At 35.3% G+C, this 26,669-nt stretch overlaps 1 protein-coding gene across 3 annotated transcripts in view; it reads left to right on the top strand.

The window, feature by feature from the left end:
- ARHGAP29 (Rho GTPase activating protein 29) overlaps positions 1 to 26,669 on the top strand; it is a 68,992-nt gene that overhangs the window by 7,985 nt on the left and 34,338 nt on the right. Inside the window, exons 2-4 of one of the 3 annotated variants that reach the window (XM_090269757.1) lie at positions 3,524 to 3,613; positions 9,695 to 9,931; positions 21,530 to 21,664. In XM_090269757.1, the coding sequence (XP_090125883.1) occupies positions 9,727 to 9,931; positions 21,530 to 21,664 (340 nt within the window). In that variant the 5' untranslated portion in view covers positions 3,524 to 3,613; positions 9,695 to 9,726. Of the gene's footprint in view, positions 1 to 3,523; positions 3,614 to 3,761; positions 3,899 to 9,694; positions 9,932 to 21,529; positions 21,665 to 26,669 lie in introns of those variants that run through there. The other 2 variants (XM_090269759.1, XM_090269758.1) reach the window with 2 other exon arrangements.

Here is a 26,669-nt window from a genome sequence, read left to right as displayed (position 1 = left end):
TCTCTCAAGGTTCACAATGTTGTGCTGTCTGTAGTACAGTATCTGAAGACAATATAGTATAAGGGCAAGCCTGGTTTCATTTATTCTTACACTTGATATGTCTAAAATTTTAAGCCTTTTTTAATCTCCTGATTTTCTTTCCATTTTTTCCTTGTAATTTATTTGTGTAATAAATTGTGTTGTTTGCCCTATAAAATGGCTGAGTCTAAATTTTGCTGAGTGCATCCTGTGCTGTAACTTAAGATGTTCCTCTGTCTTCTGTATTACTTATAGAATGGTAATTGGAAGTAGAACAGTGTTTCTTGACCTTAACATTATTGACCATTTGGTCCAGCTAATTCTTTGGTAGGAGTGGGAGTGGGAGGGTTGGGGGTTTCTCTTCTGCGCTAGTAGGATATTTAGCAGCATCCCTGGCATCTGTCCACTAGATGTCAGTACAACCCCTTCCTTAGTTGTGACAACCAAAACTATCTCCAGACTTTGTAGGATGTTTTTAGATCCATTTTCTATTATGAAAAGTAGGCTACCTAAACTACAGAATCAACTGCAGGAAAATGAAGACACCTACTTAGCAAAAATAACAATACTGTGTTAACACTGCAAAGAACATGAAAAAGATTTTAACAATATGTAAGTTGAGGCTTCACAGAATGGTTGACTCAAGAGCAACATTATAAAGGATATGAATTTCTGTTTGAGAAGGAAATAAAACTGGAGACAATAGTAGCATAAGATGGTAAAATCACAGGTAGTTTCTTTTCAATTTTATGTTTCTTCAGTAAATGTTTTTTTAGCAACCTGTGTAACATTTGAAGATGTTGAACTTCTACCACAAGATGTAGAGTTTTTTTGAAAGACTTTATTGTTTAATTTTAATCCAAGAATTTTGGACTAGCAAAGAGGTATTATTGCAATAACATACTTTTTATGCTTGTAACTTATATGTGTGATATAACATTACTATAAACAGAATGCGAGTGGGGGATTAATAAAATTACAATTTAAGTGAACTACCATTTTTTCAAATGTTTTAAAATGTCATTATCCTTCTTACTAAGAAGGATGGAGAAGATGACAGAAAATTAATGTGCTTTTTAAGTTTTAAGAGGAAGATTGGAATTGAGAAACTTACACAATTTTCCTCAGTTAACCGTACTTACAATTTAACCATCTAGTGTTTATTGAAGACCCACTCTGTCAGGTCCTATGCACAATAATTGTCTGTTTTGAGATAGTTTAGAGGTAGATCTAATGGGAATGGTTTTTATATTAACCCATAGCAGTTCAGAGGGGCAGACTTTCCTCCACTGAGCTCCCTGAGAATTGCCCTGCCACTGCCTTCCTTGGCCTTAAGAATCCTTTCCTCTCCCCCCATTGGTGCCCGCCCCCCCCCAGTTTAGTCATCACTGGTTTCCATGGTGAGTGTCCATGGTGCATCATTCTCTTCCAAACAGAACATTTAGATGCTAGGTATCTCCAGTATCTCTAGAGCTTTTGATCTTAGTACAGTTAGGTTTAAGGCTTAACGGGTAAGTTTTTTAAAAAATTAAATCTGCCAAATAATTGTAGAGGCCAGGTAATCAAGGAGCCTGGGGTTCTTATCTTTTTTAGATAACAAACTAGGGACCTATTTGGCTTCACATCCTTAGAACTGTTTCTATGTGAGCAGTGTCCCTCTTCTCTTTCTCTGGCAGTGGGCAATCTCTTTATCATTTCTCTTTGTCTCTCTTATCTTCTTTGTTCTGTCTTCATCTTATTTTCTCTTTCTCTGCCTCCCCTTGTCTCTGCATCTTTCTTGGTCTTTCCCTCTGTCTTTTCACCTCTCCACAATTGTTTCTTGAATTCTCACATATCTCCTTGTCTCTCTTTCACTGATTTTTCTTTCCCTCCCTCCTGTGTGCTCCTTTCCATCTCTTGTCACACCACTACCTCCACCCCACATATCCTTTCTCCCCATCAGGAACTTGTTCAAGATATTGTCAGTGATATTGCCAGTTCCACTTTAATGAGGAACACGGTCCTCTTTATTAAGGAGAATAGTGGATAAGGTAGCACAAAGTAATATATTTTAAAATACATGTAAGGGGATATTTCAGGTTGAAGTGACTTTGTCATATTTTTTCTCGAGAACCTTATTTATGATGTAATCAGGGTTGCACTGATTCCCCACCCCTATTTCCCTTTTGGTCTGGGATCTCCTGATGTCGGTTCAGGGCATTATCAGTTTCCATGATGAGAGTCCATGGTGCATTTTTCTTTTTAAGTGTAGTTAGAAGGACAGATTGTTTTTGAGGTTTCCTGAGTATCTGTGGTATGTCCTTGGCACTGTGGTGTTTGGGGTCTGAAGGGGTAAATTTATGTAAGTTGAGTCAATGTGGGAGCTAAAGTAACCAAAGAGCTGAACATTTTCATATTTATCTTTCCCAAGTAGCACTTAAAGGGCCAAATTCGCTTTCTCTCCCTAGCATTATTTTTCCTATAGAGTTCAGGTGTGAGAGACGTTCCTCTTCTCTTTGCCAATTAGTGTTTTCTCCCTCTCTCACTACTTCCATTTGTTGGCTCTATCATGTTCATTTCCCTTTTCAGATCTCTGTAAGAAGGTATTTTTTCCTTTCTCTTCTTTCTAATTCTTATTTTCTCTTTCTGCCTTCACCTGTTTTGGCCTTACCTGGTTTTGCCTCTCTCCCTGTGCCTGCACCCCCATTTTCTTTCTACTTCTCCTCATACTCTGTCTCTTTCTGCTTTCTCTCATGGGTGATGATTTTTCTCTTTGCCTCCACCACTATCCAGTCACCCTTACCATGTGCCCTCTGTTTCTTCATCAGTTCTTTCCGAATGTTCAAGCAGAGGCAAGTGACATTGCTTGTTCCAGTGAATAGTTTGATACAGAAGCTTATGTGCTTTCAGCCCCTGCTGTCTTCTTTAATTATTTAATCTTTCAAAGACATTTTTCTTATTTTGAGCAAGTTTTGGAGCACAGTTGAAGAAAATAATAATCACTCTAAGTCAGCAATTTTCAATTGGCGTGCTGCAAAATATTTTAAAACAGGCAATACCTATTTAGTCAGGACACTGCCTTCTTTTTCTTTAGATTGCCAAATTAAAAAATGGCAACAGCTAATACAACAATAGTGGTCAGGTGCGAAGGAATCAAAATTATACGTATTTGTTTTTGTCAGATGTCACTTTTTTTTTTTTTTTTGGTGTGCCGCACAATTTTAATAATCAGTTTGTGTGCCATGAGATGAAAAAAGGTTGAAAAATCTCTGCTCTAAGTAGAAGGTGTTCCCCTCTGCAGAGAGTAGAGTAACTGTCTGGGTTTGAGGTAGTTTATTCTTCTGAAAAGGAGGTGAGCCCCAGGCCTGTGTTACACTGTACTTGTGTGGGGTCGGTCCTCTCTTCTTCTGTTTTTTTGAAGGAGTTGGAGAGAGAAGCCGGTTAAAAGAAGTATCTCATAAGAAATGTGTACTGCTTGCCTTGAGAAATTAAGCCAGATCTAGTCATCAGGTGATTTGTTCCGTAGGTTCGTTCGCTCCTCTTAACCCGTCCGATGATGTTAGGTACAGTCTGCGGGCTTGGGTGCAGCCGACAGCCAGCGACTGGCAAGCCAAAGGTAAACGCCGGGCCCCGCCCCCAAGCACGCGGACCAATGGGCTGGGCCCGAGGGAGCGGGAGGAGTCCGGGAGGGAGGAGCAAAGCCTGGAGGAGGGGCGGCGGCCGCGGCAGCCAGCGCGATACTGGTGGTGCTGCTTGGGCGGCGGCGGCGGCGGCGACTCGGTCGAGCTTCCGCTGGTCGTGGGAGATGGGGACAGCGAGCTCCAACCCTCGGAGGCGGCGGCGGCGGCGGCCGTGAGTGTGGGGCGCGCGTCCGCATCCGGGACGCGGGATGATCGCCGCGGTGAGTGCGGGGCGGCGGCTGCGTCTCGGGGCTGCGGTCACCTGAGGCGGCTGCCCTCGAGGTGCCGACCAGGGTCCGGGCGGCCCAAGCGGTGGCCCCGAGCTGAGGCGGTTGTGATAGGATCTGGACGCTGGGCCGGGGTCCCCGGGGCTCCTGGTTCTTCGGAGAGGGGTCGGACCCGGGCGAGGGGCGTGCGGAGTCGAAAGGGCGCCGAGCGGATGATAATGACGGTAATTAAAGGGAACGGCAGGTCCCACGGTCCACACCACGTTCTAAGAGCGCTCCACATTTGACGTCCTGAATCCTCACAGCAAGTCCGAGATTATTCACTGGTTCCACATGCGCGGAAACTGAGGTTAGAAAACCTGCCGGGATATGACTAGTAATCGGCAGAGTGCGAATTTAAACCCAGGCAGTTTTGCTTCAGAATCTGTACTCTTCCTGACCGTTACATAGTTTGCTCTTGCTTCTGAAATCGTCCCGCTCCTACCTGCCCTGACAGCAATCCTCACTTCAACTGGGTCTCATTCCGAGATATTTTAGGGCTGCCGGGACGCATTGTTTTCCTCTTCTCTGTCTTTTGGGCTGAGGAGGAATGTTTTGTTTTGTCTTGATGATTTTTCCCAATTCTGTTGTGAATGTATTTGCGGCTTGACGGTATTTTTGGGCTTTGTTTTTATTTATTTATTTATTTATTTATTTTGACGGATGAGCTCAAGACAGACTTTTCAAGTTGGAGCCCTAGTAACTGACGTCTCGTGTCTCCATGTTAAACTTTTTTTTTTTTTTTTTTTTTTTTTTTTTAACTTTCTCAAGAAGGAGTTGGCCTCATACCTTTTCGGGGGGCAGGACTGTTAGCTGGTAAAAGAGAGGGCCGAGTCCCCTTCCCCTTTTTCCAGCTGTCGCCGTGACCATATCTGTTGTCCCTCGCTATCAGTGTTCCCCGCCCCCGTTGCTCCATTTTCCCACTCTGTTTTTAAATCCTGGGTTGGAGAACGTGCTTTTTGGCATTGGATATTTTGGGCTGGTCAGGGGAGAGCACTGCCTGCCAGGAATGCTAGACATTCTGGAGGCGTGGGAGGTCGTGCAGCTTCCTCTTTTCTAAACGTGCTGGGTTCCAGCTGCACAGGAATGAAGTGTATGTGCATTGCATGCCTTTCTTTAGAAATTAGTTATTTGCATAGTATTGCTAAAACTTTTGACTTGCCCCTGTTCTCTTTGTGGAGAGTGTTTTTTTTAAATTATAAAGACCTCCAGAATGATTTTTTTCTGAGATATTTAGCATTTTTAAGTAGACTTACCAAGTCAGGAATAGTGCTGAAATAGCAGATTTCTGAAATAACTGGCAGTTTTTTCCTGAGGTAGAAAGAGTAAGATGGGAACTATTAAATAAAGATATTTGGGGCAGTTTTATACTTCAGTTAGCCCAGTGGCTAAAATGAAAACACTTATGTAATGACACATTTGGGGATGGGGGAAGTACATGGGGCACAAGACATTAACACAGGCTACTGAAGTCTTGGAAGAGCCACATTCCAGGGTTCTGGAAGTTAGTGTTCATGTTTCCAGTGCACATACTACTAAGAATTTAAAAGGAACCGGAGAAAGTAGTTTTGCACAGTAATTTATTTTTTGCTACAAAGGTCTGCTACAACCTACTTTCAGAAGTGGATAAAACAGGTTTTTTATGTTGATAGTTTGGAGTTGAAAGCAATGCATGAGAATTAGGAGAGTTTAACAAATATTATGCTCAACAATCTATGTGCACAGTTCACACTTCACTTGGAAGCAATTTAGTAGGTTTCCATGAAGTCAATTAAGTTTCTGGAATTGTTCCTAGTCCTATATTTCTTGTTCACAGTCTACATATGTATTGTAGTGAAGCCACATCTTGTTCATTTCTTGTGTTAAAAAATAATCTCCCACAATAAAGCATTGCTAGTAATAATGACTAACAGTTATTGAGTCTTCTTGATGAGCCAGGCACTGTGCTAAGTGCTTTCCATAGTATTACCTCATTTAATTAAATTGACAGTTGCAATCTGTTACTAAGTACATTTTATGTTACACCAATGTAAAATGGTCATTTTGGAACATGGGAAAGTAGTCTGGATGATCTTGAAAAGTGTATATTCTCTAAACTTGCTCATTATCATAGTTCAGTTTTATGAAAGCTTAAATTAAGTTTATTAAAAATTTTTTTCATCTGTGGTAAAGGATGTATATAACAAAATTAGTACATTACTCACCGTAATGCTAACTAGAGGTACATTATAGCCCTTTTTAGTTCCTCCTTTCTCCACCAGTTTTTGTTTACAGATTTTCTTAGTCTTGACTAAAAATGTTTAAGGAGTTTTGAAACACCTTACAATTTTGGGTTACTAATAATGACACTTGTTATTTTATTTTATTTTTTTTGCTGAGATAGGTGGATTGTTTTATTTGGAACTTGCGATATGTCTAATTTTTATAACCACCTTTTCACCAGTGACAATTACCAGTTCTCTAATTTATTAAACTAAAATTAATAATGACTTCATTAAGTAAGTTCACAAGGGATAAGTTAGGTTAATAGTCTTCTCAATTAGGGATTTGTAAAAGAACTGCTAAAATAAGACACTTTAGTGTTTTGAGTATTTTGTTGTTGTTGAGGAGACTTAGGTATAATAATAGTGCTTTAAAAATTGTCCTATGTTTATTTTAGAAATTATCTACACATTTAAGGGATTAATGTTAGATAGGCTTGAAACTAGTTTAAATGTAGAAATTACGTTCTCAGAAATAATTTGAGATTAACAAAACTATTTAATAAAAGAACTTCAAAAACTATTAGAGACGTGTTGGGACACCTTCTTTAAGAGTCAGAGGTAGGGAAACTAATAGAAATTCAACTTTAATTTCAATTTTATGTAATTTTGCCTTTATTCAACTTCATATGCTTGTTTTTGTTTTTTTTAAAGATTTTTAGAGACAGATTTTTAAAAACCGTTTGTTTTCTATTCAAAACACTGCAAGAATCTGGAGTTAACCATTTTTGTTTCTGTAAAAATTAATTAAAACTATAAATTTATAAGCTCATTATTCATTCTGCAGATAGCTGTGAGTAGTTCATCCCTCACATGTCACATACTGTGCTGTGAGCAGAGAACAAATAGTTAGTAGACAGATGTGGTCTTTATTTCCTTGAGATTACCATCTAGATAAGAAGACATGAACCTTATGAATATTATAAGGTTTATGAAAAGTATAAGATACTATAAAGCACCTAAAAGGAGATTCTGCTCTAACTTGGTGGTGGTGGTGGTGGTGGTGGTGGTGGTGGTTTGGGCGGCAGGGGGTGAGGGTGGTGGTCCAGGAAGGTTTCTTTGAGGAAGTGATCTTTTAGCTTCGATTAAAATGAATAAACAAAGGGAAAGGAGTAATCCAGGCAAATAGAACTGCATAGAGATAGGACCCTAAATTGAACAGTCGGTGTTTTTCAAGTTGTAGGATCATGGACCCAGTATGAGTATGTAACCAACTTGGTGGGTTGCAACCAGCATTTTTAAAAAATGAAATGGGGTAGGATAGAAATTATCTGAGTATTTCTATCACCTGGCTCCTTAGCCAGAATCTGTTTTCTGTTTTATGCATTTCTACACATAATACCACACACACACATAACATAGTTAACATGTATACTGGCCCATAATATAAATTATTTTCTACTGTGGGTTGTGGTAAACAAACATTGTTGTGTGTTGCAGGAGTGTTGAGAGTGTTGACTAGAAATCTTGATTCCAGAGGACATTGCAGGTTAGGTAGGAGCCAGGTCTCATGCTGAGCCAGCCTTGTAGTGCATGATAGATTCTTATTTGTCCTTTGGAAGAAGAGCTTTCTTATTTTGAAAAGTGTACTCCACGCTTTGGAGTAGGACAGGAATGATGTAGAGAGATCATTAGGAAATTAGTAACAGTAGCTCAGCCCAAAAATGATAGTACAGTACTCCCTCACTTATTGCAGGTATTCCGTTCTAGACCCCCGCAAAGTAGGAATCTTATATGTATTCTACGCTCTTAAACCTACGTAACTTTAACAACATATGTATACAGTACCACAAAATCCCGCGATATAGTGAAAAATCTGCGATAAATAATTAAATATAATATTTTTAAAAATCCCGTGACATAGAGTGGTAGTAGAGATAGAGGTGGGGAAAAAATAGTTAAGTGAGGTATAGGAAAGAGTAAATCACACAATAATATATCTTACACGTGACTTGGAAATAAATATTTTGTAAAATTTTCTAGTGTAAATTTCACAGAAGTCCTCAGTAATTCTACCATTTTGAAAGTATCCAAATATTCAAGACAAAATATTTGAAAAATGTTTTAATGATGACGCTTGAGCTAATAACACAAGTCATTTCCTTTTTGATTCCAAGAGATACAAGCAAAATTAGGACTTTTTCTTCTGGAAAGGTAAAATTTAAACACAAATCAGAAACAAAGGTTTTCTTGAGTTCCAACTGTGTGCCAGGATTAGGTGTTTTAACATATGAATTCTTTTAACCCTCACACACAGCCTTTAAGCATGTTGTACAGATCACATGTTTAGAAAGTATTAAGCCAGGATTCAAATCTAAATCTTTTTCATCCCAAAAGATTATATTTATACCATCCCATCCTGAAATTACCAACAATAATGCCCTCATAATCATACATTTATTTGTTCAACCAATCAGGGTGTGTCAGATTAGTGGACTCCCTTAGAACTTGTTTTCAACAAAGAAATATTTGTGCTGAAACTTGATAAACTAGATTATATCTGTTTGTGTATGTGTGTATGTATGTATGTATGTATTATAATTATTATTGAGAACTAAATGCAGTCGAACTTCTTTTATGTATTGGATGAACACTTCCATGCCATTGTTTCTTTTAATGCTTACAATAATCTCATGAGGTAGGTATTGTCAGGATGTTATTCCCATTTTATAATGAGCACACTGAGGTAAAGGGATAATTAATATCAGGTCATAATTAATTAATATCAAGTGATGGAGAGGGATTTTGAAAATAGGTCTTTTTTCTAAGCTCATATTTCAGCTTTTATTTTTATTTAAAAAAAAATAATAACCCTGATCCCTTTATACACACATTTTAAAAAATTATTTGTTTGTTTGTTTATTTTTTTAGAGAGAGGGGAAAGCAGAAAGAGAGGAAGAGAAACATCACTGTGTGGTTGCCTCAGTTGCACCCCCAACTGGGGACCTGACGTACAACCTAGTCATGTGCCCTGACTGGGAATCGAACCAGTGACACTTGGCTCGCAGGCCGACGCTCAAAATCCACTGAGCCACAGCAGCCAGGGCTCAGCTTTATTTTTTAAGGTGCTGTCATGGAGGGAGCATATGCCCTTCCACTAAGTGACATTTCAGGAAGACTTTTACAAATTACAAAAATTCTGTACTCTAGGAGTTATGAGCATAGATTTTGGTGGCAGGGCAGATACGGGTTTAAGTACGAGCTCATCATTTATCAGCTAAGAGCTTAGACAAATAATTTAATCTCCACACTTCAGGTTCTTTAGTGAAATGAAGAGAATAGTAGTTTGCATATCATAAAGTTGTCAAGATTACTGGCACCTAATAAATAGAAGCTGCTACTATTAGTAGTGGTACAATACAGTGTTGTGGTGGTTGGTTTTACTAGGATACTGAGGTGGGCTATGGGCTATTTGTGAAATCCTAGAGAATGTTCCCCTGGTTGATATAGTATTGTGTTTCTCCCTCTTTGTTTTTTTCACCCCTTTAAGGATTTCAGTTTTTCTGACTGTTATATGAAAGGATGATTGCTCACAAACAGAAAAAGACAAAGAAAAAACGTGTTTTATCATCAGGCCAGCTCTCTACTGATGTTACAACTTCTGAAATGGGGCTCAAGCCTATAAGTTCCAATTCTGTTTTTGATCCGGATTACATCAAGGAGTTGGTGAATGATATCAGGAAGTTCTCCCATATGCTATTATATTTGAAAGAAGCTGTTCTTTCAGGTTTGTCAACTGTTTTCTCTTAGCATTCTTACTGGATAGTTTGTAAAATTTTAAACACCAGACTAGTTACAGTTAAGAGTGTACACAGTGGTAGAAATGGTATTTTCCTGTAGTTATTTAATGCATTTTCCCTCCCCAGATGTTTGCTGTTAACAATGTAAACTATTTTATAATCACATACAGTGCAATATATTATAGGAACTTCGGTATGTGTGAGAGAACAAGAATACACAAAAACAAAAAAAGGTCTTTGGTTCTTAGCAGTTGTGCCCATTTGACATAGGAAAATATTAGATCATTGGAATTTTAACCTTCTTAATGGTAATAGTGCATTGATTGGTCTTTAATAAGCAGACTTATGTTTATAATTTACATTGTTGATACTTTTGCCTAGATTTGGTTTTCTATATTGTTCCAAAAACCTCATCTAAAAAATCACTGCATTTGAGTGACTATTTTTTTTTTTTTTTTTTTTCAAAAATCAAAGTTAATTCTCAATTTGCTTCTTCAATTAAGGGATAATCACAGAATTTATTCTGTCTAGTTTGATGTGGATAATGGAACACGAGACTTGATTCTTCAGAGATAAAGAGTTATATACATCAGTACTCTCTCATTTGCTGATACCCAAGTCTTTCAACTTTTGGTGTCAACAAATTTTTTTTTTTTTTTTTTTGGTGTCAACAAATTTGATGACAGCAATATTAAAAACAGAGCTTTTATTCTTTTGTAATAAGTCATACTTAATTTCTATGTTCATAAATGGTTTGTATGTGGATAAAGAAAATACCTAATGTTACTTATATGAGACCTCCAGATGTTTCATAGACATGTATAAGATTCTAATAAATATTTCCTGTGTATGTAAGTTAAATATTTATTTTCTGGTAAACAGAAACTAAAACAATATCTTGTTTTAAATATTGCTTTTTTAGAGTTTCTTCTAGCCTAACTCTAATTTTTTAGGTTGAATGCCGAAAATAACTGGACTTGAATTGTAGCCTTGAAATTTTAGTATTTGAATTTTCCTTAAAACAACAATTGCTTAAGCCGTTCTTTTGAGACTGTGTGTGTGTATTTTATGACTTTTAATTTGTGAGTTGACAATTATGTGACTTTTAATTTGAGAATAGAGAATTAGAGAGATTAATAAGAAAGAGGATTGAAAATGGATCCTAAGTGAAAAAGGAGGAAAATGGTAATATGTATAAGGAGAGCCAAAGGAGACTACCCCTTGGGATAAAAGTATGTGTATGGAAATATACTTTTCATGGAAATTTAATGTTAAAGATCTGTAAGGTTATTATCCTCCTATAATAAGAAAACTAGTACTTTAAAATTTAAGTACTTGATTGATAATTAAAAAAGCTTACCATTTATGGCTGGTAAATTAATAAAAATCGTAAAAACTGTCTTTTGGATAACCGATTCTCAGTAAGTAGTGGTCAGAGAATTTTCATTGTTTGCCTTTGGATTGATTGTAATGCTTGCTTCTTCAATCTGAGTTAAAAGTATAAATATATACCATCTCAAAATAAATCTTGGATTTGACAAAAAAATTTTTGGATCATTGTTATCAAAATCTGGGAATATACTATTTATTTGAATTGACAGAACATCTTCTGTTTGTTTTCCTTAAACAAGGGAGTATGTATAAACACATAAATTAACCTCATTATAAATTATATGAAAAGCTACATGATAATATGCTTGTTTATGATATTAAGATTTTTCAGCCTGTTAGAGTATCAGACTATTCCTTAGTTACTTAATAGAATTAGTACAAGAATCATGACATATAATCTGGTAAACAGGTAAAAAGTTTAAAATTCTGTAATTCTTTAAATTGATATTATTACATATGTTTCTATAAACTAGACATAGGTCATCCTTCTGTATTCTGAATATTGAGAAATATCTCCAATATCTCCAGACTTCTGCTATTCTTTAGTAACCCCATAGTTGTAAATTGTGACCAGACAGCAAAGAGCTATGTTACTTTTTTTTTTTTGCAGCAAGGGAGCCTTGTCAGTGGCCTTGCCAATATTTCGTCTTTTGCCTCTTTAAGAGGAAGGATGTCAAATTTTTGTTACTGTTTATGACCTTTTAAGTCATATCAGTTTGTTAATAAATTAAAACATTAGCTTTTAAGAACATATATGGTAGGTGTACAATTAAATCACCTTTTGGTGTGATTTGAATGCTATTTTCTTTATATACTTTTCCTGTCATGAGACAATGATGTGCACATCACTGGACTATTGCTTCAGGTGTTCAGTCTTATAGTTAAGGCTAGACCTTTTTATGTTTTACAGAGTACTTTTACATACGAACAGTGTGAGTCACACAGTCCCCAAAAGGCAGGTAATTACAGCCCCATTTCACAGATGAGTTATATGTATAGCATAGATTATGTGATTTCATCAGTCCCTTAATGCTGGTAAATGGTAGTTTCATTCGGAATACGATAGTCATGAATGCGGAATGGTGTGTTCTTTCCATTCTGTCCTGCTTCACATGACTGGTACTCTATAAAAACACTGCTCAGTTTCATTTTTTCTTTAGCAAATTCTCTTTACACTGGGGATTATCTAGATCTGCACTTTTGCATTATTCAGTATGGTAGCCTTTAGACTCGTGGCTGTTTAAATTTAATTAAAATAAAAAAATTCAGCTTCTTAGTTGTAGTAGCCACATTTCAAGTGCTTTTTAGACACATGTAGCTAGTGGCATTTGGGACAGTGAAGTTACAAAAATTTCCATCATTGCAGAAATTTCTATTGAACAGTGCTAGTACAGACATTTGGCCTTTATCAATCTTGATAAATTGAGATGAGTTCTTGAACTATAAGTATTTTTTATCTCTATAGCATTAAAAGGAAACCTAAAAATTGTTATGGTAACAAATTTGAAAAAATCTTACTAGAAATAAGAACTCTGGAGGTCTATTTGGATTCCCCTGCCTTAGGTTGCCTTTTTCATGTGTAGCTCTCGTGCCTTTCTTTGATTTGAACAAGCAGATCAATATCCAGCCAGATTATACAGTTTGGTTAAACTGGTAGTAAGGAATGACAGAAAGATCACTGGAAAGAGAATCAGATGGATTCTAGGCCTAGGTGTGCTACTGACTAGTTTGGGAATATGGCTTAAGCCACTGAATAATTTTTAAGAATGAGGTGCTTACATCAGATGCTATCCATTTTATAATTCTGTGATTAAAAATTTGGTTGGAGTTGGAGAGTCTATGTTCTTCTGAACATTGACAGTTCAGAGCTGAAGAAGATAGCTAAGTGTTTTCAAAGTACATAATGCATTTTAGAGGACATCCACCTTTCACCATTCTATAGGGTTTTTAAATTAGGAGTTTTATGGTAGCTATCTTAAGTGTGATATTTGTGAGAATTTCCCAAGCGAGAATGTAAAGGTCATATTGCAGTAGTTGTTGAGGAACTGATTAGAGAAAATAGGTGTTTGCCAAAGAGCCCCATGTCCCTTAACAGAGTTAAGATATGTATGCAATTTGCCTCTGCTGTTTTTTTTTTTTACAAATAAAAATGAAGAGTTTAATGGGGGAGATCAAAGGACTGTGAAAACACTTGCTTTGATAGGGAAAGTGATAGAGTTGTTAATTCTCTCTGTCCACTACTAATTTCAGGAGGAGGTTACCCTGTAATCTCACACAAGTAGTGGACGTGGAATTTGAAATTTATAACTATCCAGTGTTACTGAGGTGCATTATGAATAATTTACAGGGGCAAATTTTGTGTCTCCTGTGAAAATACTGAAGGCATTGAATTACATATACGCCTTCTATGTTTAAATATGACACTGCAGATTAATACATATACAGTGTGAATACCAATTCAGGTTTATGGTTGCCCCTTGAGGAGTAATGTGTTCTGAATTGCAAAGAACAGATTTATAAATCTTCTAGTTTATATAGTAATTTTTTTTTTTATTCTCACCCTAGGTTATGCTTACTGATTTTAGAGAGGGGAAGGGAGGGAGAGAGAGAAAGAGAAACATTGATGGTTGCCTTGGTACGTACGTGGACGTTCCAGGGACAGAACCTGCAACTTAGGCAAGAGCCCTGACCAGGAATTGAAACTGCAACATTTAGATTTATAGGACAATGCTCCAACCAACTGAGCCACACCCACCAGGGTGACACTATTTTAAAAATGTATTTTAATTAAGGTTTACTGTTGTGACAATGGTGTCTTGTTTTTCTGTTTTGTTTATTTTTAAATAGATTGGAAAGAGAGATAAAAGTATCATCACTTTAAGATAAAGTTGTTTTCTAACTTTTAAAAGTGCTTCCTAATTTGAGTGTATCACTTTATTTTGTGAGAACATAACTGATCTCATAAGTGATAGATTCCACTGAATTCTAGGTCCTAAATTTGACAGAACTATAGTTAGAAGAGAGGGTTGTTAACTTTCTAAAGCAAATTTTATTGAACAGAACTTAAGTAGCAAGTTTAATGCCATTAAGTAATATGTTCTCTTGTGAGAGGGAAGTTTCAAATATATTTTCCAAGTCTTATCGAAACCCTGTCTTATGGAGTAACCCAATTTTTTTAGGGTGAATATGGAGGAGGGTGTATAAGTTTATTTTATTTTATTTTGGGGGGGGGTGGGCAGGCAACGGGTTTATTGAGGGGAAAAGCGGGGAGAGGGTGGAGGAGAGAGGCAACTCCCTGGCCAACTCGAGGGCCCCATAGGAGCAAGGGGAATGGGGAGCAGGGGCACGGGGACTCCTGATCCTCCACATGGGCCCATAGGAGTCCCCTAGATTTATTTTAGATAAATTTCAGTGAATGTTAACTTGACTATTGAAGACCATTACTTAAGTATTAGCCCCTATAATGTACCAGAAATTTTGTGAAATAATGAGAAGTATTAAGTTGGTAGTACCAGACATACCTTGCTGCTGTGTTCTTTTAGAAGTAACCTCTCTGGAAGTGATTTCTAATGGATATCACTTAGGATTGGTTAATGTTAATGTTAATAGGTTATATCTTAGTGCCTAGAAAATATGGATTGAATCCTTGCGGAATGAAGTATGAAATACAGGTAACTCATTCATTACACGTATGCCAGCTCTTAGGAGATTATTTTCCTCTCCTGTACTTGCCTAGAATGGCTTGCCTAATTTAATACCACTTAAAATAGTAACTGACATATTCGATTACTATTTAAAGCCTATTAAATCACAGATCGTAGAGTACTGTCATTAATGATAACTTCTTTAACCGTGTTAATATATTTTAGTGATTAAGAGCACAAATTCTAGAGCTAGAATGCCTAAGGTAGAATCCTCATTCTGCCGCCAGGCAAATTACTTGTCTTCTCTGTGCCTCAGTTTCTATATTTTTTCAAAGGAGTAATAATACCGACATCATTGGGTTGTTCTGAAGATTAAATATCTAAAGCTCTTAGAAAAAGTGTTGTAAAATGTCAGCCATTATTTTTACAATCCCCAGTGGCTGGATAAAGAACACTGCTGTTTAGCCTTCACTTTTATTCTGTAAATTCAGAAGTCATTACAGCAAAATAAAGGGAGTTTCCTAGTGATAAGTTCTGAAACCTTTTTCCTCCTTGTTGTTTTCATTGCTCTCCCAGAGAGGTTATACTGAATTAACAAGACTGATTTTTTAAACTGTCAGGTTTTTTTTAATCAAGGAAAACACCATGAATTTTTTCATTTATTTACTTAAGCATTTCCATGAAGTGTTTGCAATATAAACACTGAAGTATTGTGTTAATGCTTGAGAACCAAAAAGTGGAGCTGGCTAATCTGTTTTCACTTGATAAGCTGAATGAAGCAAAAAATAAATGGCACAAATGAGTGAAACAATAAATTAAAATTCAGATTACTGTATTACTGGCATAGTAGATAAACAAATAGTGGGATACAGGACTTTTACTATTCTCTTAAGATTTTGGTTAACATTATTGTATTCACGTATATAATACCTTTGTGTAGTATAAATTAAATTTCATTACATGTATAATGTGGCCACTATAAAAATTATCTTGTATTTGGTTATATGACTAACTTAAATACTGTAATTTAACTTAATAGGTATAGAAATATTTTCATCAAGTGTATCTTTAATTATGGTTTATTTCTGAGTAATTTACTAATTTAGATTTTATATACAAAATGAAATTGGAAGTTAACTTCAATGTCTTGTTTTCATTAGTCAAATTATTGTGGGACCTTACTGTGTTTTCTGTTGAGTGTAATTTTATATGAGACAAATCTGTCTTCAAAGGTATTTAGTTCTACTGGCTTACAGATTTAATAGTAGTGATAGCTGTCTATATTAAGACTATAAAGCAGTTTTGTTTCTGTTGATAATTTATTTGATAGTCACAACATTTTTTAAAGGTGGGCGTTCTTAATTTCGTTTTACTGATTAATCTGAGATCAAAGAAGCTGAGAGTTTTGTATAGGGTCATTTCAAGGAAGTGTGTTAGATCAAGCATCAGAACCAAAGTTTCTTGATCTAAATCTATTGTTTTCTATGATACCAATTAGCCACTTAGCCTTTCTTCTGCATGAGGGAAGAATAGTCACTGCCTTCAGTGCTTTGCTTATTGCTGCTACTGTCTGGGAGTAGGGATGGGGGAATATTTAGTGTTGCTTAAGGAGCTATTTAAACTCCTTAAGACTTTTAAGAAGTTACATTTTCAGCTTAAGAGGCCTTGTGCCTCGTAAAAAGTATTTGAGGTAGCTTTATTTTAAAAGGGAAAAGAACATTTGGTAAAAATGGGACATTTTTAGCACTTAAAACACAATTAAGTGCATGCTATAATTTATAAAGACCCAGGTGAAGTATTATCAGGATATAGTGATGTGCTAGTAGTTTATGCTTCTACTAAAAAATATTGAAAAGTTTATGAATCTTTGTAATTAACATTTTCTTTAGCCGTTGTGTTCATTTTTGTTGATTTATAGGCTTCAGAAGTGTCTTCAATCACAAGAAATTGAAATTATTTATAGGGTAATTTCAAGTACTTCTGAAATTTCTTACAAAATAAATCAGTTAACCGCTTTTCAGTATTTTGATTTGGAAGAACTTCAATATGTGTTTTTATAAGGGCTTTCTTATAGGAAAAAAAGTTGGTGAATCATTTATGCTGATAGTTATTGGGATGTTTTACAGGGTTTTATTTTTTTTTAGAAAAACAATAACATGGAATCTCAGGATCCATTACAATGTTAAAAATTATTGAGGATCCCAAAGAGTTTTTGTTTTTGTGGGCTGTATCTATTACTGATTACTGTGCTAGAATTAAAACTAAGAAAATTTAAAAACATGTAATAATTTTGAAATATAGTCATTTCAACATGTATTTTATTCACTCGACCTTGAGAAGACCAGAATTTATTACCTTGGTTTATTTAGGCATTTATGCCGTTAGTATTTTCTAATTCTGGCTTAATACCAAACACTAATTTTTAATATTGATGGTTGTTATTGACACTCAAAAATCAAGCTCTTTTGGCCTGAGACCTCAAAATAAGGCAAAGTATTCTTACAATATTCTCTAAGTATATTAATATATGTAGATTTTATTATGAAACATCAGAGAGGGGGATAGGAATGACTGGCTTTCTCTTCTATTTTAAGACTGACATAGGTTTCAAAAAGAATACAGTGCAATTTTATGATACTAGGTAATCACTTAACCTTGGTTTTGATAAGTAGGCAGAAGTATTACCATAAACTAGCTTTATTTAGTTATAGGCCAAACAAATAATAGATTTTGCAGTACAGAACAGGGAGAAAATACAATTATTATATCTTAAAACTAGTCAAATTTTATTATTTTCCAAAAGTTTCTTTTATTTTAAAGATAAGAGGTTTAATTTCAGTCCTAACCTGTGTTATTAATCTGTTTCTGTTGCTGCATAAACTAATAAGAGTAACAGCAAGTACTTATGGAGGGCTTACTATGCTCCATCCACTGTTCTAAGTGCTTCATATGCTTTAACTCATTTAAACCAACCAACCCTCTGAAGTAGCTGTCATTATCACCTTTTTACAGGTGAGGAAACTGATGCACAGGGAAGCTAAGTAACTCACCCAGGGTCTCTCTGTCATGAAGTTGGAATTCAGATTCAGGCAATCTGGTTCTAGAGATTTTGCTTCTAACCAACTGCTAAGCTTTATTGCCTCAACTAAGTAAACCAACCAAACTAACATCTGTAATTATAAAATAGACAAAATAGATATTGATCATTTAATTAAGATAACTAGTAACTTAATTATTATGCAGCCAGCTGCATACTCAAATTTCCCTAGGAATTAAAAAATATCTAAATGAATTTCTAATTATAAAAGTAATATATATTTATGGAAAAAGTTTTAATAGTGTATAAAATTCCTAAAATCTTTTGCCCATTTGTATTTCATTTCTTTGAATAGATTATTTTAGAATAATTTTAGATTTACAGAAAAATTGAGAAGGTAGCACCAACTTCCCATATACACTTATACCCAGTATCCCCTATTTATTAACATCTTTCATTAGTATGGTACATCTGAATCAGTATTTATAATAATGATATGTTATTAATGAAAGTCCATAGTTTATTCAGATTTCCATTAATTGTCCCTAATAGTCCCTAATGTCTCTTCCAGGATCCTGTTATACTGTATTTAACTGTCATGTCTTCTGAGGCCCTCCTTGGTCATGACAGTTTCTCAGACTTTACTGATTTTTTTTTTTAATGACCTTGATAATTTAAGGAGTATTGGCTCTAGGTATTTTGTAGGAAGTACCTTGATTAGAATTTGTCTTTTTCTCATGTTTAGACTGGGGTTATGGGATATTGGAAGGAAGATAACAATGTAAAGTGCCATTTCTTTATCACATCATATCAAAAGTGATACTGCGAGCATGTATCACTGTTAATGTTGACCATGATCACCTGTCTTATAGTAGTTGTTAAGCTCCTCTACTATAACATCACTCTTTTTGTCTTCCTTCCATATTGTACTCCTTAGGAAGTCACTGTGCACATGCTTCACGTCCTTGAGGACAAAATATCTATCTCAATTATTTGGAATTTTTCTATGCAAAAGATTGTTTCTTTTTCATGTATTTGTATCAGCACGGACTCACGGATATTCACTTCATACTTTGGGTTATAATCTAGTACTGTTTTATTTATTTGTTGCTCAAATTGTTCCACCTTTGGCCATTGGGAGCTCTTTCGGTTGGCTTTTGTAAATTCTTGCCCTAACTCTGAAGTATGAGGGTTTGTTTCCTTTAAGCTCTTTCTCGCACTATAAGATGGTCCCTAACTTATTTTATGTATTTCCTGCCCCAGTCCTAGAGTCAGCCATTTCTTTTTTTTTAAAGTATCCATTTATTTTTTTTAAAGATTTTAATTTATTTTTAAAGAGTGGGGAAGGGCGGGAGAAAGAGAGGGAAACATCAAAGTGCTAGAGATACAACTCTTGGTTGCCTGTCTCATGCCCCTGACTAGGGACTTGGCCCACAACCAGGCATGTGCCCCAACCAGGAGTCGAACCAGTGAGCTTTTGGTTCACAGGCTGGCGCTCAATCCACTGAGCCACACCAGCCAGGGCTAGAGTCAGTCATTTCTCTAAGGAGCCCTGGTTTCCCTTTTTTGGAGAATGGTATTAGAAATGAAGATCAGGGTGCTAGGTATGTTTGTTGTTACTGGAGTGTCATTTCTTATAGGCCCTCTCAGCTGACAGAACAAAGAAATGTAAGTGTGTATACTAACATTTCTATAAATATTTCTGTATGTAGCCACCTATATCTATATTAAGCTAAGCATGAATTCTTACTGAAGTATCCAAATCTAATTCATCACCACATGTGTCATTATAGCCTCCTCTCCCTGCTTAATTGTAAATTTCTATCCCCAATACTGAGATACTCAGCTTCTATCATCTACCATCTGTTTACTCAGTTGTTCAGTTCCCAGTATACATGTATAGCAGTATCATAATTGTTAAGCCAAATCCTAATTGAAAACACTATCAACTAGAGTACAGTATTAATATGCATTTTCTTTGCTCTCTTACAGACTCGATTCATTTCCAAGGCTACTTAGGCCAGCACCTGATACCCTGTATATATTTTTTCCTATTAAAATTTGTTGATTGAATTAGATTTTTTTTTCCTGAAGGCACTCTGCTCTCTCTGTTTCCATCACTATTTTTCTGTGCCTCTTAGAATACTCTTTGCCCTGCTATACACAGCTCCCAGCCTCGCCTGCTCTTCTTATCTTACATATTTCTCTCTCCTGATAATGCTGTTGATGAACGAACGGAATATTTGATGGATAATGGTAAATTTCTTGTTTTTGTTTTTTACCCAGTAGACAAATTTTCTTTCTAGTGATTATCTTTTAACATTTCTGAAAATAATTATGTAATTATAAAATGTTTTCTGTTTGTTTTTTAAGCTATTTCAGTAGAGAAGTGGTATAACATTACAAGCGTTGCTTCCAGAATTACTTGATGATTTAAATTCTGGTTCCACAGTTTAGTAACTTGGTGAATTTAGATGTGCCTCAGTTTTCTCATCTGTACAATAGAGATTTTAAAATTATTAGGATCAGCCCTGGCTGGAGTGGCTCAGTGGATTGAGCATCAGCTTGTGAACTGGGGGAGTCGCCAGTTTGATTCCCAGCTGGGGCACATGCCTGGGTAGCAGACCAGGTCCCCGGTTGGAAGTGTGCGAGAGGCAGCCACACATTGATGTTTCTCTCTCTTTCTCCCTTCTTTCTCCTCTCTCTGTAAAGATAAATGAGTAAAATCTTAAAATTAAATTAAATTAAAAAATTATTAGGATCAATGTGGAAGTTAAATGAGATAATATCATTCAAGTACTTTTAACAGTGCCTAGCACATAGGAAGCACTTAATAAATGTTAACTATTATAAAACACTAGTGCTCTATAAGGTTACAGAAAGGAAAATTACCTCAGAGTATTGTATTTAAGGTGGTTGTCTTTTCAGACTTTTGAGGATTATTTCAGGGCTTTTAAAGATTATAGGGTGATTTTCCTTTTTGGTTTTCTTGGGATGGTATTCCAGGAATATGCCTGTAAGTGCTGTCATGATTTTAAGTAGCATCCCCATTTTCACTGGCTAGAGTATTCTGGTTTGAATGGCAAGTTATATGTTCTTGAATATTGGTTAATATACCAGACATTGTGGGACTTTAATTCTGTTACCATGTATATTAAAAAGTATATTAGAATAAAACCACGAAGACAAGAAGCACTTACCTTATAAAGTAAGTGCTTATAAAGTTTCCTCAAGAGAAATCTGGAGAGCATATTTAGAGAAAACTGAAAAAGATAGTGCTAAATTCTATGGGACTTGAAATTCTTAATGAATTAAAACAATTAAAGTTTTTTTTGAAGGCTATATGTATAATTTGTATATAATTGCAATGGTGAGAATAGAGGTGAACATATAGTAGGCAAAAGTGTGGAGCCAATGCGTGTACTTGAAATGTACTTTAGAATGATCTTTCATAACTTAGATTCCTGAAACTTGATTTTGGAATCAAATTTAATTTTTTTTTCCTTTTTAAGACTCTTTTAAAGAAGTCATTCATATACGTCTGGATGAACTTCTTCGTGTTTTAAAGTCTATAATGAATAAACATCAGAACCTCAATTCTGTTGATCTTCAAAATGCTGCAGAAACACTTACTGCAAAAGTGAAAGGTAAGAGAGACATATTAAAAATGGGTTGGTGAGGGCAAAAAAGATCCAAGTGCTGTATTTTCATTCATAATCACTACAGAGCCATCTTCTCTCATGGCATTGATATGATGTATATTAATAGGGGCTACGTATACTTCAATATTTATTATTTCCACTGTCATACCTAAAACTTTTCCTTTTAAAAATTAAAACTTTATTTGGCAGAAGACACTTAATAAACTAAACAACTGACATTTAAAATTTTTGAGTTTTTTGAAAGTCCATGCTTTTTTGAAGGAGGCTATCGGCGTACAAAGTCTTTGTTATGAAAAGATAGTTTGTGCTAGAAAATGGTCATTTGTAGTGACTCAAGTTAAACTAGGGAACCAAATGGAGAAAAAAAGAAGACTTAATCGGGACATTATTTAAAGTGTGAAAAATGAAACTAAAATTGTAAAATAAGTTTTGCCATGTATGTATGTATATGTGTATATAAATAACTCTGTGTGTATGTGTGTGTGTGTAAAACATGTGTTAAAAGAATCACAAAATGACTTGCCACCCCAAAGGAGTAGAATTCATTATTCTGAGCTGCAGTACTATATAGGAAGGACCAAGGATGAAGGGAGTATTGGAGAAGAAATGAGACTGGAGGCACAGTTTATTTAGGAGATTGTTAGAAATAATGGACACGATGAGGATTGACCCCTGATCTAAGGCAGAGACTGGGGTGTGGCAGAAGTGGCATATGGTTGTTACAGAAGAGGGATGAATGTTAATTTGATGAAACATACCACAGGTTGAATATTAGGTGTTAAGTTGGAGTTTGGAGTTGAAGATGTGGACTTAAGAGTTGTTGACGTGTAAGTGGTGATGGAAGAGAGTGACACCAGCTCAGGGCGTGCAGAGTAAATAGAGAACCGAATAAGAGATCCCGGAGACAGAAATACTACCTAAGAAATAAGCAGATGATCTGGAGAAAGATGTCATGAAATTTATAAGTACAAGGTTCTAAGAAGCGATCTTCAGTGATAAATGCCACAGATAGGTAATATGAATTCAAATAATGTAACTATAAAAAGTGACTCCCTGTGGGTTGAGTAAGGAAGGAAAGGCTAGGCTTCATTGTGGAGCAGAATTACCTGTCCTGCATCTCAAGGGCCAAGAAGGCATTTACTTACTGAGCTACAGGCCCGTGTTGGGGACTGTGATATAGGGTGCTCGTACAAGCCCTCTGGATGTTGAAGAACATGATATAATTGGTGAACACACTCATATATAGAGAGGGAAATGGCAAGTGTCAAGAGATGAGGCAGGAAGAACAAAAAATTTTTCAATAAAGCACAGTCCATTTACTTAAGAACTTCCTCCTCCACTTTTGACATAAATTTATTGTATTTGTTTGTTTGTTTTTTCTGTATTTCAAGCGCTGAAAAAAAGTTAGATGTATTTAAATGGGAAAAATAGATAACTTCTGTTAGGACTTTTAAAATTTGCTTAGTAACCAAATTTGTTTTTAAATAGACTGTTTATAAGGGTCACTTAACTGAGATAGGGAAATTTGTGTCTATAGATAGTAAAATTTCCATGCTTGGAAATAGCAACCACAGCTCATGCAATTGTTGTCAGTAGCTATTGTGTGCAGTCAGGATGTCCTGGGGAAGGAGTGTGCCTGTGCCTAGTTGGTGTCCACATTCCAGAAACACACTGGAAGAAAGTGGCCTCTTAGCTGCATTGAAGATCTTTCTTTCTTTTCTTTCTTTCTTTTTTTTTTTTGAGGTAAAGCAATCGTTTGAATATTATTCCCCACTATGACTGTCTTTACCCTTGGAGTTGTTAGGATTTTATTTTGTGTTGAATGAAATATAAAAGATTTACTTTGTTGAGAGACTAATTCTGGTTCTTTAGGATTCCATGAGACTGGAGACTAGAAAACATAAAAAATAGTATTTTCTTTGGTGTTAAGTTTGTTTTTAAATATACCTTCCACCCCCAAGACACACACACTCTTATTCTTGAGGTCATCTAAAAATACCACCAATATCCAAAATGAAAAATATTCAGTGACCTAAAAAATTTGAGGTTAAATCAGAGCTTATTTAATTCTTTCATTTAATGATAATTTAGTTTTCAAACTCTGGAAAGGCAAGGGGAAGGTAGAAACCATTTTTGAATGTATATTCTGTGGCATTCTCAGTGTTTTGCATAAGCTGTCTACTTTAATATTTTCAAAATCTATAAAGGTATAATTTTATTTCTTTTTTAAAGAGGAAAACATAACGACTGTATATTAGAATCAGAAAGTTTCTGAATATGGAGATTATCTTGTCTTACCCCCCTGATTACATCTAGAAAACAGCTATGACCCTGCTTTGGAGGTCTCTTAACTGCCAAATGCATTTTGTGAATATACCAGACCATTAAAAAATTACATATAAATACAGAATAACTTCAGAATCAGGTATAATCTTGTTTGTTTTACAGCAGTGAAATCCATTCACTGCTAAGCATGGTAAGTGAGAAATTGGAATCTGACTCCTCTCGTTTTTTATTTTAAATGTGAAATTTACTTTTTAGTGACTTTAAAAGACAAATCCTTAGCATTTCCTCATTCATTCTAGTAGTGATTTGTATTTCCTGTGTCTCCTCCTGTTTCCAAGCAGGAAGTTCAGTCTAACAAAATATTTGGAATATGGTAAGAGAGACATAGCCTATTTTTGAAGTAGATAAAGGCATCTTCAACATGCAGTAATTTATCATGTACTTAGGTATTTGTGTTTTCATTGGGACTTAAAATTATTTTGGTCTTTTTGTAATATAAGTTTCATTTATAATATAAGTTAAAGGACTATTAGATTTCTCCTGATCTGTGTTTGGCCTATATTTAAAAATTGACAAATGAAGAAGAAAAATAAGATTTAATAACATCCAGAATTATGGAAGCCTCATCTTTTCTTTCTGTTTTGAAAAATTAATTTTTTAATAGGCAATTCTTTTACACAGTTGTTCATGGAAATGGTATAAAAGAGTATTCAATGGTAAATACACTTTCTACCCATTCCTTTCCCTAGATAAGCAACAAATGTTACTGGTTATTTGTGTATCTTACTACACATATCTAAGCAAATACAATATGTTCTCTTTTTTATCCTCCTTTTTGCACAAATAATATCATTCTTATTGCTCATTGTTCTGAGTTATCTATACATAAAAGGTTTCCTTATTCTTTTATTTTTTCAAAGTTGCATGATAATCCATTATATCGATTACTATAATTTTACCAATTCACTACTAATAGATGTTTGGATTGTTTCCAATATTTTTTTCCTGTTACAAACAATGTTTCAATGAATATGCATGTAAATTCTTAGATAGGTAGTTACTGAATTACAGAGCACGTGCACTTACATATTTTGGGTCTTGCCAAATGCCCTCTGTAGAGATTTGCCCTTCTGCTCGCAGTGCTGAAAAGACTGATTTTCTGCACCTTTGCCAAGAAAGGTGGTTATAAAACTTTGTTCTCCAATCTTTGTATATCCAGTTATAGTAAAAATTGGTATCTTGGTGTAAATTTGATTAGCATTTTTCTCATTTTGAGTGCAGTTAAGTATCTTTATATATTTCAGAGCATTTGCGAACTGACCCTTTACCTATATTTTTTTGTTGTTGTTGATGGTTGGCTTTTTTAAATTTAGTATTCATTTGTAGAAAGTCTGTATAAGTGAAATTAGTTCTAATCTTGATATAAGTTGCAGGTTTTTATTAGTTTGTTTTTTATATCTATTTCTGGTCCTTTTTGTGTCCCACTGATTTGTTTAGTCATGTGCCAATACCATGCTGTCTTTATATTGTAGTTTAACAGTATGTTTTAGTATCTGGTAAGGGTAATTCCTCTTTCCATTACTCTTTTTGTTCAGGATTTATTTTTTCCATCAAGATATTTGAATTGGCTTGTCTAGTTCCAAAAAATATCTTGGTACTTTGAGAGTGACTTGAGTTAAATTTATAAATTAAATTAAGGAGAATTTATATACTTAGCATTTCTATCTGAGAATATAGTACATGCATTACAAGTTGTCTTTTATGTTCTAGAAACAACTTAAGGTTTTCATTTTGTAAATCTTGCAGCTTTTTCCCCCCCTGCAAACGATAAAATTTTTCTTCCATTATATTTTCTAATTTAGTGGTTTTTCAAGTTAGTGGACCATGAACAGCACTTTTAAAGTATGAAAGAGAATAGAAAGAAAAATCAGAATGCAACACTCATTGAATAAGACTTAAGATGTTTCAGAAACTTTATAAGTGTTATAGAACCGATATCTGTTATGTGTATTATACTCGGTCATGATGTTTAAAATGTTTTTCTTACTGAAGGCTGTGGTCAAAAAAGTTTAGAAGTTGCTATTCTAATAGTTTGTATGTATGAAATCTATTTATGTGATTTCTTAAAGACATACGCAGTAGGTATTTATGATTATTGCTGAGACTTAATAGGGAACCCAAGGAAGAAAATTATTTGGACCTGGAACAAAATTTTGTTGAAATTTTGAAGAAGGGCTGATAGCAGAGCGAAAGTAGAGACAGACACCAATGAAAAGGTTGTTAAATAGTCCAGATTAGGGGTACAGTGTGGCCTTTTAATCTAAGTCGGTGGTAATGGGAATGAAAAGGAAGAAGAAACTGTTTTAGAGGCATTTTGAAAGCTAAGCTTTCAAATGTATGGAAAAGAGTAGGTTTGAGGGGCAGAGTAGAAAGGAAGATAAAGAACAGTTTAGTACATGTTGAGATTACTATGCTGATGGGTAAATAGTGGGAAGCAGGGGAAGAAATATATCAAACAGACCATTGGAAAGGCAGGTGTGGAGCTGGGAGGTTAAAACTAGACAAGTCCAGGTAGTTTAAGAATTCATTCGTTTAAAGGTATGAGAGTGAACAAGGTTCTGTGGGGGTAAAGTTAGGCCGAGTGGGACAGCCATGTGAAGTCCAAGTTGTCTGCAGGTGGCGAACATGAGGACACTTGTGTTTA

The sequence above is a fragment of the Furipterus horrens genome, unplaced genomic scaffold, assembly GCF_987537825.1.
Source record: "Furipterus horrens unplaced genomic scaffold, mFurHor1.1.pri manual_scaffold_3, whole genome shotgun sequence".
NCBI lineage: Eukaryota > Metazoa > Chordata > Mammalia > Chiroptera > Furipteridae > Furipterus > Furipterus horrens.
This window is presented reverse-complemented; position numbering and strand designations above follow the sequence as displayed.